The sequence below is a fragment of the Cydia amplana genome, chromosome Z, assembly GCF_948474715.1.
Source record: "Cydia amplana chromosome Z, ilCydAmpl1.1, whole genome shotgun sequence".
NCBI lineage: Eukaryota > Metazoa > Arthropoda > Insecta > Lepidoptera > Tortricidae > Cydia > Cydia amplana.
The window spans coordinates 39,675,729-39,691,419 of NC_086096.1; the positions used below are offsets into that span (position 1 = coordinate 39,675,729).

The 15,691-nt window shown below is 43.0% G+C and overlaps 1 protein-coding gene across 1 annotated transcript; it reads left to right on the forward strand.

Annotated features, from left to right (window-relative positions):
- The first annotated feature begins 8,562 nt into the window (after nt 1-8,562).
- LOC134661668 (FMRFamide receptor) lies at nt 8,563-14,813 on the forward strand. The gene is made up of 8 exons (XM_063517821.1): nt 8,563-8,759; nt 9,233-9,409; nt 9,984-10,190; nt 11,241-11,483; nt 11,719-12,066; nt 12,651-12,842; nt 13,037-13,174; nt 14,260-14,813. Exons 1-8 carry the CDS (start codon nt 8,583-8,585, stop codon nt 14,674-14,676), a joined length of 1,899 nt encoding a protein of 632 aa, XP_063373891.1. The 5' UTR covers nt 8,563-8,582; the 3' UTR covers nt 14,677-14,813.
- The last annotated feature ends 878 nt before the right edge of the window (nt 14,814-15,691 follow it).

Genomic DNA, 15,691 nt, shown 5'->3' on the forward strand with positions numbered 1-15,691 from the left:
AAAAAATTTCAATTGCATAGCTCTTATACTTAAAATTTTATTCATATCTAAAATACCCCAATTTCGTCACTGACAACACTCAGCAGCAACTGGCAGCTCCTGGCAACACTGGCTGGGACTAAACGTCAAATTTGCTCTTCGTATTTAAATACGGAAAATAAATTAGTATAATGTAGAAAATAAGAAAATATTGTGATAAATGGAAGCATCATATTGTAATTAAAGTGGACAAGTGTTATTATAAGTTTTCATGTAACATAAGTAGCAAAATATTGACGACAAAAAACAAGGCAACTGTCAACGAATGTAACGTTTAAAATTTAAACTTGCACCGCATTTGCCTGTATTTCTACGAGGATATTTACAGATGAGTATTGTTTTCATAATTTATAAGCCCAGTTGTAGTTTATTTATCCAGAATTACTAGTTGCCATACTTCCTTTTGTGCTACCTGTTACATGTTTTGAGGAGCACTTTGTGTGTAATATGACAGGATTTTAACATATCAAAATATCATAATTCCTTATTAAGTCACCTTAAAAACAATTAAATCTTACCCTGTGGTGATCAGTTAACTTGTACGACAGTGAATAATAAAGTTTATTGTATGAAATCTTACATAGAAAATCACGTCAGTGGATTCATGTTTACATTATTCTAGTCACTATATTCTGTTAAAAGCATTGCAATTCATTCATTTCTCTGGCTCAGATATCTTACATTATGAATATGTTTACAGCAAAAACTACTAAAATGACTACACGCAGAGATGTCCTGGTGGCCAAAGTGCAACAACTACAGAAAGACCTCAAAGAAGCCAATGAGTTGAATAAAAAACTCCTTCAAGAACAGGAAGAGAGTGAACAGCAATTTGAGAGTGTTGTTCGAACAAATACTACTCTCAAAACTCAGCTTGCAAATCAGGATGTCGAATTTGAAGACATGCAAGGGCAGCGGGATGAACTTCAGGTTGCCGTTGACCGATTCCAGCAATGCCAGGAGATACACGAGCAGGCATTGCAACGCATTCAGGACCTGGAACAGCAGCTGGAGGAGTCGGAAGCAAAAAATACATGCAAGTATTGCGCAGGCCAGTCCGGACCTCCCGACAACAATTTAAGTATTTTTGCTGAACTTAATAGTTTTGAAGTAGATTTAGTTAATGACAGCACATCAATGTTAGGAACTGTAGGTTCGACAAGTTCTGTGCCGATAGAGGGCAGGAGTGATTATAATAAAATTACACTGAACGGATCCAAGAAAATTAAAAATTATTTAAAACTAAGTAGATTCATAAAGAGATCAAAACTTTTACTAAAACGCCACAAGTCAGTATTCAAGGCACTGCAATCTAAATGTAATAGTGTCGCCTTATGTGATGAACTTCTATGCTGTCAATATCAACTAGACCAGACAGTAGAAGAATTGAATTACCGCTCCGATGAATTAAGAAAATTAGAATCGAAGTTAAAAGATCTCAATAATAGAGACGAGCTATCAAGTAAAGCATTACAGGAATACATAGCCTTTATGAATAATGTTCTAGAACCGGGCAGCGGCTACCCTATGCGCATGGACTCGCCGCGGCCCCCGCCACGCCCCGCCGCGCCGGAGTCGCCCGCGCTGCGCGCCGTCGTTTTAACAGAAATAAATTGCTTGACAATAATCAATTTGGTTTTACCCGAGGTCGGTCAACTACTGACGCCGGTGCGGTACTTCTAAAACACATCTTTGACGCTTGGGAAAAAGCTCAAGATGCTGTTGGAATTTTCTGTGATCTATCAAAGGCATTTGATTGCGTTGATCACGAGAATTTAAGAAGAAAATTATGCCGCTATGGGATAAAAGCTACTGCCCTTGATCTTGTTTCTTCGTACCTTTCGGATAGAACTCAGCGAGTAGTTATCAATGGAGCTCAATCGGCGGGGTCTCCAGTAGCTCTTGGAGTGCCTCAAGGTTCCATTCTTGGTCCCTTTCTGTTTTTGGTATACATTAATGATCTACCAAAACTAGTGCAAGATAGACATGATATAGTGTTATTTGCAGATGACACGTCTCTTATATTTAAAGTAGACAGGAAGGAAAACAGCTTCGATAACATTAACGATGCACTTTCCACCATAGTAGACTGGTTTACGGCAAATAACTTACTTTTGAATGCCAAGAAAACCAAGTGCATCAAATTTACGCTGCCGAACGTCAAGCAGGTAAACAACAGCAATATTAAAATAAAAGGTAATACGCTGGAATTCGAAGATCGAACGGTTTTCCTTGGAGTCACTTTAGACGCAAAACTGCAGTGGCATGCACATATAGCCACTCTAGCCGGCAAACTTAGTTCTGCTGCCTATGCAGTGAGGCGAATCAGACAGCTGACAAACGTAGAGACGGCCAGGCTGGTATACTTTAGCTACTTCCACAGTGTTATGTCGTATGGAATCCTGTTGTGGGGAAAAGCGGCAGACATTCAGACAATATTTGTGCTGCAAAAACGAGCTGTACGTTCTATCTATGGACTGGGCGCTCGAGCATCCCTGAGAGAGAAATTCAAAGAAGTGAACATTCTTACCCTTGCATCTCAATACATACTTGAGAATATTATGTATGTTCGGAAAAACGTCCACGAATTTAAGCTTAACAGTGATATCCATAACTATAACACTAGAAACAAACATAAACTTTCTGTGCCCGCCCACCGCCTCCGTAAGGTTAGTACGTCTTTCGTCGGGAACTGTACACGTTTTTATAACAAAGTTCCCACTGATATAGCGAATTTACCACTTAACAAATTTAAGTCACACATTAAGCGCTCCTTGTTGAGTAAGGCGTACTACACTGTAAATGATTTTATAGATGATAGAGATGCCTTTAAGCCGGCAGCTTGATTTCGATAGTATAATAAGAGTTAATATGTATTGTTTTTCTTTTCTTTTTTTTTCTTTTCATTGTGAATTAATCATGCTAGTCTCCAGTAGAATTGACACATGAGACCATCATGTTCTCGATTAATTAGGTATATTGTTTATATTGCTTAATTTAATTTTAGTTTTTGACACTTGGAGACCTTATACATCTCTAAGTTTTAATTTTATTTTTAATTTGTTTGTACATATTTATATTTTTAATGATTCTGACACTTGAGAGACCTATACATCTCTTAGTCAATATAGGGCATTTTGCTTAGTAATTATGTGAAGATATACCGTTTTTCATGCAACATACAAGAACAAAATGTTGTGTCTCACAGCTATACGTTATTACAATTTAAATATTAATATGGCCCGGCAGCTTGAATATGTCATGCTCGCTTAAAAGTCTTTGCTTACGGTGGCGTTGTTGATCGGGTCGCCACTTTCCCGAATGAAGGTTGAGAGAGGCGATGGCTGAGATACGCGTCATACTCGTGAACGGGTGCTGTTTGTGGAGACTGGTCTATTTAAGCTAACACGAGCTATTATATTTAGTAACTTTATTTTTGAGTATAATTACATGGACACACCTCATTCGGTTCTCGTATGCTATTTTATTTTTACTATCATTTTCTTTAATTTAATGAATGTTTTAATTAGGTATACAGGATTTTGACTCTTGGAGACCCTATACATCTCTAAGGATAATTTGATTAACTACTATATATTTTAATCTTTTAGTTATGATGACACTTAGAGACATTTACATCTCTAAATAATTTTAGATTATAGTTTTTGTATCTTTGTGTTTTTTTTTTTTCAATACTATTGTTATTGCGTTTTCTGTAATTCGACATTTAGAGGCTTTATACATCTCTATGTTAGTTTGATTTGATATTTACGGCTTAGTTGTATTTTATAATTATTGATGTGTTTTTTTTTTTTGCTGTATGTAAATTCCATATTGACGTGTAAAAGTGCCCTTGTGGCCTATTTGCTGAATAAATGTTGATATTTGATATTTGATATTTGACTCACTCACTCACTGTTGATCATCAAAACCTCTAGGGTACTTCCTGAAGTCCTAGGAAGCTGAAATTTGGTATGTGAGATAGTATTAGTACACAAACAACAAAATAATTCAAAAACTTGAAATTTTTTGCCCCTAAGGGGGGGAAAAGGGGGGTGGAAATTTGTATGGGAAATCAATAACCGCTGAACCGATTTAGTTGAAATTTGGTATGTAGATAGTTTTTGTAATGGGGAATGGCATTGAATAGTTTTCAACCCCAAAATCACCCCGTAAGGGTGAAAAGGGGGTGGAAAAGGCGTTAGGGGAAAAGGAGGGTTGAAGTTTGTATGGGGAATCAGTAAAAAGCAGATTGTATAAAAGATGCCCCGAGGTACGTATTTCAGGATTTTTAATAGTACCTTAAATCACACGCGCAACCCTTTAAATTAGGGGATGGAAGCAACTTACAAAAAGCAGTGAAATCCCACCAAAAACATTTTCATGTAAAATGTTGCCAAGACGAAACCATAAGGCTCGCACTGACAAGAAGTTATCAGATCTCTTGTAGAGCCAAGCTTCTAACTCTACAAGCCCTTCACAAATTCTACACCTTAGTCAAAATATGTGGCTTGGCCGTTTCGTTACTCCAAGAACTATTGTATTATAAAAAATAATGAATAGTGAATTCATTTTTCACCTTACGTCCATGTGACAATAGCGAAACGGTCAAGCCACATATTTTGACTAAGGTGTAGAGTTTGTGATTTGTGAAGTTAGGGCTTGTAGAGTTAGAAGCTTGGCTCTACAAGAGATCTGATAACTTTTTGTCAGTGCGAGCCTTATGGTTTCGTCTTGGCAACATTTTACATAAAAATGTTTTTGGTGGGATAATATTATTGTATGACATAAATTATTTTATTGATTTTTATTTTTTTTATATAATATTACATAAATCCAGTTTCTTCGGGATTTCTCAGTGAGATGTGGTTTGCGCTAAATTATGCTTCTCCGTCAGCAGTGAGACAGTTGCCTTACAAAGGTAAGTTTTGCCACCAGTTAGTAACGGTAACCTCAGTTACGACTATTTATGAATGATGTAGTTATAATTATGATTTATTTCAGGTAAGAAATAAGGACCTCGTGTTCATACCGTACAACCGTTTTCCTGGTGGTAAGAAGGATCGTGGGAGCTGTTGAGAATCGTAATTTGATGACAGGTGATTGATATAAGTGACTTGAATCAATCCTGATGAAGTTTGAAGCGTCCGTCTACAATAATTCAGTATAGGCTACAATTACCACTTACCATTTTCTTGTTTATTTGACGTCACCATGGTTTAAAAGCCGGACCGTACACTATGAATGCAACACTAGGTATATATATTTATTTTTTTCACTCAGAGTATAACATTAACATTACCATTCCACGTGGCAATGCGGTCAGCGTTCTGGGCACACTCGGCAGCGATTTGGAGAACATATCCTATTTATAACCCTTTATTTTAAGCTCATATTATTAATTTTAAGTTTATTTATACACTATTTTTATAATATTGTGTCGTTATCGAATGAAAGTTATTGTGAGTATGTATATTCAATATCACCATCTAGACCACCCCGCCAAGATAAGATAAGATATGATACATGAACAATAATGGGCGGCGGCGCGACATTCAACCATATACCGTCATTACCACAGACATGTCATTGTCGTCGCTGACGCTTGACAGACATCTGAAGTGTGCGAAAGGGTGATCATCCCATGATGCTAAAGAGTCAGACTACAAATGAGAAAACGTGACCATTTTTGAGTTTGACGACGGCCGCGAACGGCCAAGAGCGTATCACCGTAATTTTTAATTTGAAAATTATGCACAGATCGGAAAGAAAACTATTAAATAAAGTAATACAGTGAAGATGGTGTCTTGTAGTGTGCCGGATTGCAGTGTCACGGGACCAAATAATCCAAGCAAATACTAATTTCACGGCTAATTATGATATTTCGAGCAAAATTTTCTTAACGATATTTTGTCAAATTAACAGCATATAATGTATAAGAAGCCGGTTTAATACGGTTCATTATTAGTTTTTCTTTCATTGTGTGCTAATATTTCAGTCAATGATTTAGAATATTTTGTGTAAAAACATAAACCGTTACTTTACGCTAGGGCTTGACAAAATGTTCCTATGACAGTATCGATAACTCGTCGGTATATTAATAGCTATGTAATTATTTCTTCACAAGACATCATTAAGTTATTAACCTTTATAACCGCCTTTAAATAATAACGGTGCGAGTGTTGTACCTTTTTGAAGGTGCACATGTTTAGCGGTAAATTTAAACTGTGGAGGGGGCTTTTGAGTTAGACTAGACTAGACCAAGATAAGTCTGTAGGTACTGACTTTGAATATTTTGATAGCACACGCAGGGCAGATGTTATTTATCTATTGCAGTTTATAATTAAAAAAACCTTTTGGAAAGTAGTCGATAAAACAATCAAACACCGATAGATTATTAATATGTTGTAACATGACATCACTATTTTTGATCTCACATAGACAATTTACGCAAATACGCACACAATTGCATTTCATTTTTGGTCGCAATTTTTAAGTTTGACAGTTGTTCTTGTACATACTATTTCTATGGTCATTACTAACCAAAGAAAATTGACAGATGATATTATACTAATCTTTGATTAAAAGGCTGAACCATGGCTGAATTAAAGGGCTGACACACGACTCGTAAAAAGGTCGGTGGTAAAACTAACCAAAGACAATCTCCTAGAGTGTCTTCCCCTTTCTTCCCCTTTATCCATATTAATATGAACCAGATATGAACTGAGAATACTGCGACAAATGCATATATTATATTATTATACTCTTTGGACAAATGTCACAATAATATATGTCAGCATCCTTGCAGCATCCTTCTTCGGTCTACAGAAATCTAAATATTCATAAATATTGAAATAATTTGTTCCTCTCGGTGATTAAGGTCCCTATTTGGCCAAAGCTTACATAAACCAAACACATTAAAGACTAGAAAAGAGAACAGACTCGCAACAAATCCCAATGCTAAGGACAGTGTTGATGTTATGCGCCGTATGCGTGTGCGTGGCGGCGTGTGGGGGCTACACGTTCTTCCGCTCCATGAAGATTGCGGGAACTCGACGGATGTTCGGCGGCAATGAGGTAAAGGCTAAATACTATTATAATACATACCTGCGTGTGCGTTACGTTACATGAGTTACATGTGTATAGCAGTTGATGAAGAGAACATGCCATGACGTTTTTGTTGTATTCTTATGTAGGTACCCAACTGGTACAGAGGACCGTAACGAGTTCACACCACCTATGTCCAATATAGGGTCGCTTCAGCTCACCTGAAGGGCATTTCAACAAAGCGAAAGCGCCGTCATGTAGGTAACTGTGCTGTTGATATTATGGTGATAGCTATTGACGAAACGTGCGCGTTGTGTGCTCATCAGTGTCAGCGGTACGTAGGTAATTTCTGTTAAGTATTGAGAAAGTTTCCAAAATTGCCAATTTCCCACATTAACCAATTTCGGAATCTTCTCGTAATTTTGTAAAGGGATCAAAACTTTCCATTCCCGAAATGGAAACAATCCTTATTTTATTGTAAAATACAGAAATTCCGTAAAACTTTTTCAACTTATTAATGCTTGCCTACTCGTACAAATTCACCTGTCATACACCTGTATGTGCATATTAGTTGCGCTCATGCGCCTATACGCCAAGCGCATACGCGCTTCCTGACTATGCGCAGTCATCGCGGTGCTCCTGCGCCATGTTGGCGGCGCGCCGCGCTGGGCGCTCACGGGGGCGCACTGCGTAACTGTAACGTTGTGTGTGTCGTGCGTGTGTAGGTCCGCTGAGGCGCCTGGCCCCGTGCATGCGCACTGCTGGACTATGCACAGTTGTTGCACTGCCCGTGCGCAGTGCTGGCGCCGCGCTGGGCGCTCACGGCCGCACACTGCGTACCTAACTGTAACGTTGTGTGTGTCGTGTGTAGGTCCGCTCAGGCGCCTGGCCCCGTGCATGCGCACTGTTGGACTATGCACAGTTGTCGCACTGCTCGTGCGCAGTGCTGGCGCCGCGCTGGGCGCTCACGGCCGCACACTGCGTGCGCCCCTTTATCGCCTACGTGCAGTACAACGGCTTGGAGATAGCCGAGTCCGATTTGGCGAGAGTTGACAAGCTGTACGAGCACCCTGAGTAAGCGATATTAACTAATACTTACTTCTTCTACTCCTATTACTCGTATTCGTCGTTTTATTTGCCACATTGAATAAGGACATCGACTAAGCGCCTGCCTAATTATGCCACTACCTGAGTCTGTCATCGGGGGCGGTTTTTTTGGATACAGACTAAGGATAAGGAGCGTCAGCAGTAGTGCCATACTTATAGTTAACATTCGCTGCCGTCAATCATGCCACACTATAAGCCTGACCAGGGCATGTCACAGGTTTCTCGTAGGAAACCCTTTTCTTAGAGACTACGGAAGACTAATAGGAAAACTCTTAGCTGACCATCGATCGGTGATGGACCTTCTACCTTCGCCATATGGTTTACAACTTGTCACTACACTGCGTGAATGATGGTTCACGGATAATAAAACCCCCAGGTACCAGGCGGTGATGAAGCCCGTCGATGACGTCACGGAAGTGGTCATGCTCCATCACGACGTGGGCCTGGCGCGGACTAGCAGCGACATGCGGCTGCGCGTCGGCGAGCACTGGCTGCGCTCCGTGTCCACGCCCTTCGCCGCCATCGGCCGATATGACGTCGGTGAGCTCAAAGGACGGGAAGTTGAAGTGAGAAGGCCATTTACTTGTCATCTGTCATATAAAAAATAAACTGCGTAAAGATTTCTGATAGTTATAGATAACCCATGTTGTGATCGGTTCGGATGAACTTCATATCACAATAATTGTACTCTGTAGCATATTATCTGAAACGCTAAGAATTTAAGCATCACCACATTAACTGAAAGACGACCACAGTAGGGTTCCAGTTTATTAATGTGAATAAAAAGTAGCATAGGGAGATTGGTCGCGGACCTGAAGAAGCCCTAAATGTTCGTAGTACGATGCTTTATACCAGGACAAAGCATCGTACAAGCAAGGACATGTCCTGGCGTACCGGAACTTGCATATCTAAACATATATCAAGGATTTCTACAGCGATTGGTGGTTACTATGTACGCTGCACAATCCAAAGTTTTGAATGCCAAATCACCGGTCCACTTTTATGAAATGCCTTGTGCCAACCAGTGATTGATATTCAGGTGCTCGGATTCGGCACGACGGACGAGAAGCCGACAGCGCGGCAGCTGCACCGGGTGCAGCTGGTGCTGCAAGACTGCGACCGCGAGGACTGGCTGTACTGCGCGTGCGCGATCGGCGCGGAACGCGGCGTGTGCGCTGGGGACTCCGGCGGGCCCGTACTCTATAACGGCACGCAGGTTCAGACCTAACCTAACCAGACATTTGAGACCAATAGAACTGCTGAGGGGCTAAATGATCTAAGTACACAGTTTTTCTATTGCCAAAAGTACCTAGTCAGGGCAAGTGGGGTTTTAGGGATAATGCGTGCGAGGGAGGTGCGTACTGTATTTACTTACCGTTTGTAACCGCCCTTTGCTACAAGATAGAAAAAATTACGGTACTATAGGTATTTAATATTTCAGAATAGACGTTCTTGCTTTAACTGCAAGGTTCCATTTACTTACATTAGTTTGTTGTTCCTTATTAGGTACTTAAAGGGAGATTTCTATTAGAGAAGGAATTAACAATAAAATTTAAGTACCTAATAAGGAACAACAAACTAATGTAAGTAAATGGAACGTGTGTGCAGTTAAAGCAAGAACGACTACTCCGAAATATTAAATGATGTAGGTACATCCACTGACCATTACGCCGTCGTCACCTGAAGGGCGTAAGATTCATCACCTTGTCCCATTCTGCTTTGCCATCGGCCATTGTCGTCACGCTTTCTTTGATCTGATCACCCTCCTCTAAGTTGCGTCCCCCCAACAGATCGGCTTGACCTCCCTCGGCCCCACATCCTGCGGCGGCCTCACCGCCAACCCCCTGCTGTTCCGCTCCGTGTTCACCGTCCTCCAACCATACACTGACGTCATCAACGCTACGCTAGACGCCACGCCGGGCGCGCTGCGCATGCGCGAAGTGTTGCGATCAGAGGCCAGGCGTGTGGCCATCAGCGTGGTGCTCTTGTATGCAAGGGTTGCTTCGTATGTGAACTTAAATGAGTAGTAATGTGACTATATAGTACCACTACATAGAATAAACAGAGGGTATTCGGCTTCTACTCTATAGAACTTGCTAACTATGTAAACAAAAGTCACTAGTAAATTGACATTCAGAGACAATTTTAATATAGCGGTTTGTTTACATAGTTAGCAAGTTCCATAGAATGACACTTTAGGTACTCGTACCTCTATTACGACTTTCCACTGCTCGGTGGGGTCTCCCTAGCTTGCATTAGTGATTAGTGTAGCTCTAAGAAATAGCTGAATTACAAAAGCTGAAGCCGGGACTACGAAAAAAGTAGTATAAAAGTACCTATTTATATTACCTACTTAAAGATTAGATTAAAAGTGTCATTCTATGGAACTTGCTAACTATGTAAACAAACCGCCATATTAAAATTGTCTCTGACTGTCAATATACTAGTTACCGTTGTTTAAACATTGTTAGCAAGTTCCATAGAATGACACTTTAGATATATTTATTTTTTCTTAAATAAAAATACACAGTATTGCACACAAAAGGATAAAACAAAAGATATTCACTAAAAGATATGTATATATAAGTAATATAAAATATTTTTATACTATGTTTAGTACATATTATTAAAATGTACTTAAATATTACTAATAAAATGCATACTTTCATACTGACTTGTATTGTTTAATTTCCCTAAATGTTGATGCCTGCCCCTGATGGCGCCATTTCTTCTAGCTACGCCCCTGATTGTACGCAACGCAGTTATACGGCTATATATCTAACTGCGTTCCACAGATTTTCCTTAGGTACCTACTTACACATCGTGCTTAACCTTTTCGACGCCGTGTCAAACACAAAAGCTGTCACGCGGACGCCACGTCACCGAAGTGTCTAAACTGAAATTGAACTTTATGCATATGCACGTAGGTCTATGTTGCTCTGTGGTCTGTGACCGATTAATCGGCGACCTGGGGTGCGGATATATCGGTCATTGGCGTCCAAAAGGTTAACAGTATGTTTTTACTTGTTCGCAGAGCGCTCTTGTAGCGCGGCGACAGCGGGCGCGGCAGCGGGCGCGGGCGCGGGCGCGGGCGCGGGGCGTGCCATGCCGCGATGAGCGGCGACGGCCGCAACGGCACCAACGGCACGCTCGAGTGCGACTCGGACGCCGACGTGTCCGAGTCCGACAAACTGATCCGATTCGTCGTGCACGGCGTGCTGCTGAATGTGGTGGGCTGTGGGGGGCTGCTGGGCAATGCGCTGTGTGTGGCCGTCCTCAGCCGGCCGCAGGTGAGAAACCTAGTTTCTTGTTCATCTGTTACGCTGTAGGCGGTAGCCAATAATCCGATGTGGAGTGACATAGAGTGTTACAGACTTTGGATAGAATGTGGAATGGCGAAACTAAATGTAGTTTAATTTTTTTTTAATGAATATAGCTTTCTTTTGTCAAAGTCGGTGAAGAGCTAGATTAGACGGATTTAATTTGATTCCGCTTCGTCATATATCCTTCTATGGAACTTTTCAGATGCGCTCATCGATAAACTGCCTGCTGGCCGGGCTCGCGGCCGCCGACGCGGCCCTCCTGGTGGCCAGCGTGCTGCTGTTCGGGCTGTCGGCCGTGTTCCCGTACACGGGCCGCCTGCGCTACTACTACTACCACATCTGCCCGCGCCTGGCGCCGCTGGCGTACCCGCTGGCGCTCGTGGCGCAGACCATGTCGGTGTACCTGACGCTGGTGGTGACGGCGGAGCGGTGGGTGGCGGTGTGCCGGCCGCTGCGCGCGCGCGCACTCTGCACGCCGCGCCGCGCCCGCTTCGCTGTCGTCGGAGTCGCTATATTCGCGTTTGCTTATAACGCGCCCAAGTTTCTTGAGGTCAGTTCTGTTTTAACTGCACGAGTGTACGCTCGAGTGGCGATGATCAGCGCGGAGTCCGTACGCGTTATCACTGTAAGCAGCGTATAACGTCACTTTACAGTTTATGTAAATGTGAAGTATTACTGAATGTTAACTCACATTTATGGACGGGTCTATCGCGAAATTATTTTATTACACAGACAACACATTTTCAAGCCACCCACTATACATAAATTCGCAAAATAAATTCGCGATAGACCCGTCTATAAATGTGAGTTCATATGTGTTCAAAACGCGAAAGTTTTAAATATTTTATTACTGAATGTTTCAATTCAGTAACGTTTGTCGAGTACCTAGCTCAAAGTTATTTTTTCTACTCAATTTTCCCATTTCTTTTAAAACTTGTTCTAGTACCTATTAAATTTTTCTCATATTAATTTTATTAATAAGATATATGTAATGAGATTAATTAGATGATAAAATCGTCAACTTTGACGTTAGAAGACTACATTCATTACCTTTCGTCACCAAATTCGTCAACCTTCAGATAAACGAAAATAATATGCGACAATTTACACATTCGTCAACTTAACGTTCGGCAGGTGGAGGTGGTCCGCATCCCGGCGCTGGGCGAGGGCGCGGACAACGAGGAGGACGCCATCTACTGCGTGGCCGCGGCCGAGTTCCGAAGCGAGCTCTATGTGGCGGTCTACGTGCACTGGCTGTACCTGCTCGTCATGTACGCCGTGCCCTTCATTGCGCTCGCCGTGCTCAACGCGGCCATCGTGCGGCAGGTGAACACTAGACACAGGTCACACCCCCCGCGGCCGACTCGGCGCCGCGTGCCGCGGATTTTACCAACAATTTCACCCACGCGCGTGCGCCCGCTCCGTGCACGCGCGCCAGCTAGCGGACGCATATAAACATACAAAGATTTATAAAGCAAAGAGTTGAAATGGTTGAAATAATAAACACTCCCTTTCCGCAGGTGCGTCGCGCGCAAGCGGAGCGAGCGCGGCTGTCTCGCTCGCAGCGACGCGAGCTATCGCTCGCCACCATGCTGCTGGTCGTCGTGCTGGTTTTCTTCCTCTGTAACCTGCTGCCACTCGTCACCAACTCCTTCGAGGCAAGTCCTTACTCGCTCTGACCATTGCTGGACTTTAAGTATTAGCGATAAGGTTTACGGAATGATTAGGGTCCGTCCCACGCCACCATGCTGCTGCTCGTCATGCTGGTCTGCTTCCTCTGCAACCTGCTGCCGCTCGTCACCAACTCATTCGACGCAAGTACCATCACACCAGTGTCTAGCAGAGCTATGTACCTATTATGCTTCTCTCACAATTAACCATCTCATCTGCTTTCTGGTATTAAGATCGCACAGAACCTTTGGATCAGAGCAGCACACATAGGGCCCGGCCACATGTCCACGGTGCGGCGCCGGCCACCGTGTAACGGCGCGGTGCCGCCACCGTGAGACGGCACGGCGTCGTGCCGTAGCACGGTGCCGTGCACGGTGCGACGGCACGATGCCGCCACACCGGCGTCTTCCTTAGTCTTGTCCCAGAGAACGGGACGAGCTTCCACTAGTGAAATTAAAAAGTCGACATCTAAATTGTCAGCCATTTTTGTGCATTGATTAATACGTGAGACCTACGCAACAGCAAAATAATAACTACCGAGCGGTGCGCCGTCCGCCGGTGTGGCGGCACCGTGCCGTCACACCATGCACGGCACCGTACACGGCACGACGCTGTGCCGTCTCACGGTGGCGGCACCGCGCCGTTACACGGTGGCCGGCGCCGCACCGTGGACATGTGGCCGGGCCCATAGTCCTTGGGAGAATTCATTAATTGAGGAGCTTTCCCATCTGGTGCAAAGCTCCTCAATTAATGATCTCTCTACTTTCATTTTGCTTACATTGAAATTGAAGATAATATCTGGGAGACCGAGCTTTGCTCGGAAAACATATAAATTTATATGATTTTGCATATAAAATCTCAAAAATTAGCGTTTTCCCAGGGATAAGACCTAGCTAGATTGATTTTTCGCCCCCGAAAACCCCCATATACTTACCAAATTTCATCGAAATCGTTAGAGCCGTTTCCGAGACCCCGAAATATATATATAAATAAATAAATAAATAAATTTACAAGAATTGCTCGTTTAAAGGTATTAGATTAGATAAACTGATATACGATGTTTATTATGCAGGTGTTCCTGGGCTCTGAATTGGAGCGGCTGGACGCGCTGGTGAAGATGTCGAACCTGCTCGTGACCATCAACTCCTCGGCCAACTTCCTCATCTACGTGCTCTTCGGTGACAAGTTCAAGCGCGTCTTCCTAGCCACGTTCTGTCGGCCGGCGCTGGCCTGGCTGCCGTGCATCCGCCGGCGCGAGGAGTCGCCCGAGCACACTAGAGACGATTCCTGCGCGTCGGGCCCCGAGAGGCTAAGTCTCCGGGTGTCTCTGGCCAGGGACACGACGCTGCGCCGGTCCGTGCCCCGCCGGCAGCGCCCGCGGCGCCTGGAGCCGGCGCCGACCGTGTACTACCCGGCCACGCCCTCCTCGTCGATAACGACTCTCCCCAACGACTTGCCGCATAACGGTCACGCGCGCGACCACTTCTAGACTGTGCTCAAATGTGAGAGACGGCGCTTTGACGCTGGGACTCTTTAGTAATGTTATCTGTGATTCGCTGTACGCGTTATAGAACGAGAGTGTCTCGGTTAAATAAACGTTCATCGATGTATTTGTGTGTCTCATTTCATTCCTAGCTAAAAATACTACAGAGTTATTTGTCATATTTTTATTTTACACTTTTATTTACAATTAGCTTCACTGCATAATTATATACCTAGGCATATCTCTACTATGTATGGTGCTTCAAATCTTGTAACTTAAATTTAAACCACTTCCGGGTGTTTGCGCTGAGCTGAAATTACGTATACTTTCATTTACTTGCATATTTCCGATGACAATGCAATAATGAGCTAACATATGGAGCTGATCTGATGATGCAGTCGGAAGGTAGCCAAAGGAACTCTTCGATGGAAAAACGTAAACATTGAATTTAGGCTCATTTGAAAGTTCTCGAGAAGTACTTGATAGATATTCTATGCAAATTATTTCCGTTCACTGCATCAACTGCATGCAAAAGAGAGAAAGTACAGTCGGCAATAAAAGTGTGTCAAGAGCATTTTTGACGGATACTTGTTATTTTATTTATTTGTTAGCCTGTTGTGCCCCACTGCTGGCAAAGGCCTCCCTCACGCGTCTCGTTCTGTGGCAACATTGGGCTAATCTTTCCGAAAGACGTCAAGATCGTGCCGCCATCTCCGTCGTCTGCCGTGACGCCGCACTATGTTTGGTGTCCACTCGGTAGTTTTCTTGGTCCACGAGTCGTTTGACACCAAGTGCTCACAAAGTTAAATTACTTCAAATAGGATCCCATCATCATTACCATGATCATTAATACGATAGTCTAATTGCGGCCTTAATATCAATAAATATTATATTCTGTTTACAGAAGCGCTGGTGGCCTAGCGGTAAGAGCGTGCGACTTGCAATCCGGAGGTCGCGGGTTCAAACCCCGGCTCGTACCAATGAGTTTTTCGGAACTTATGTACGAAATATCATTTGATAT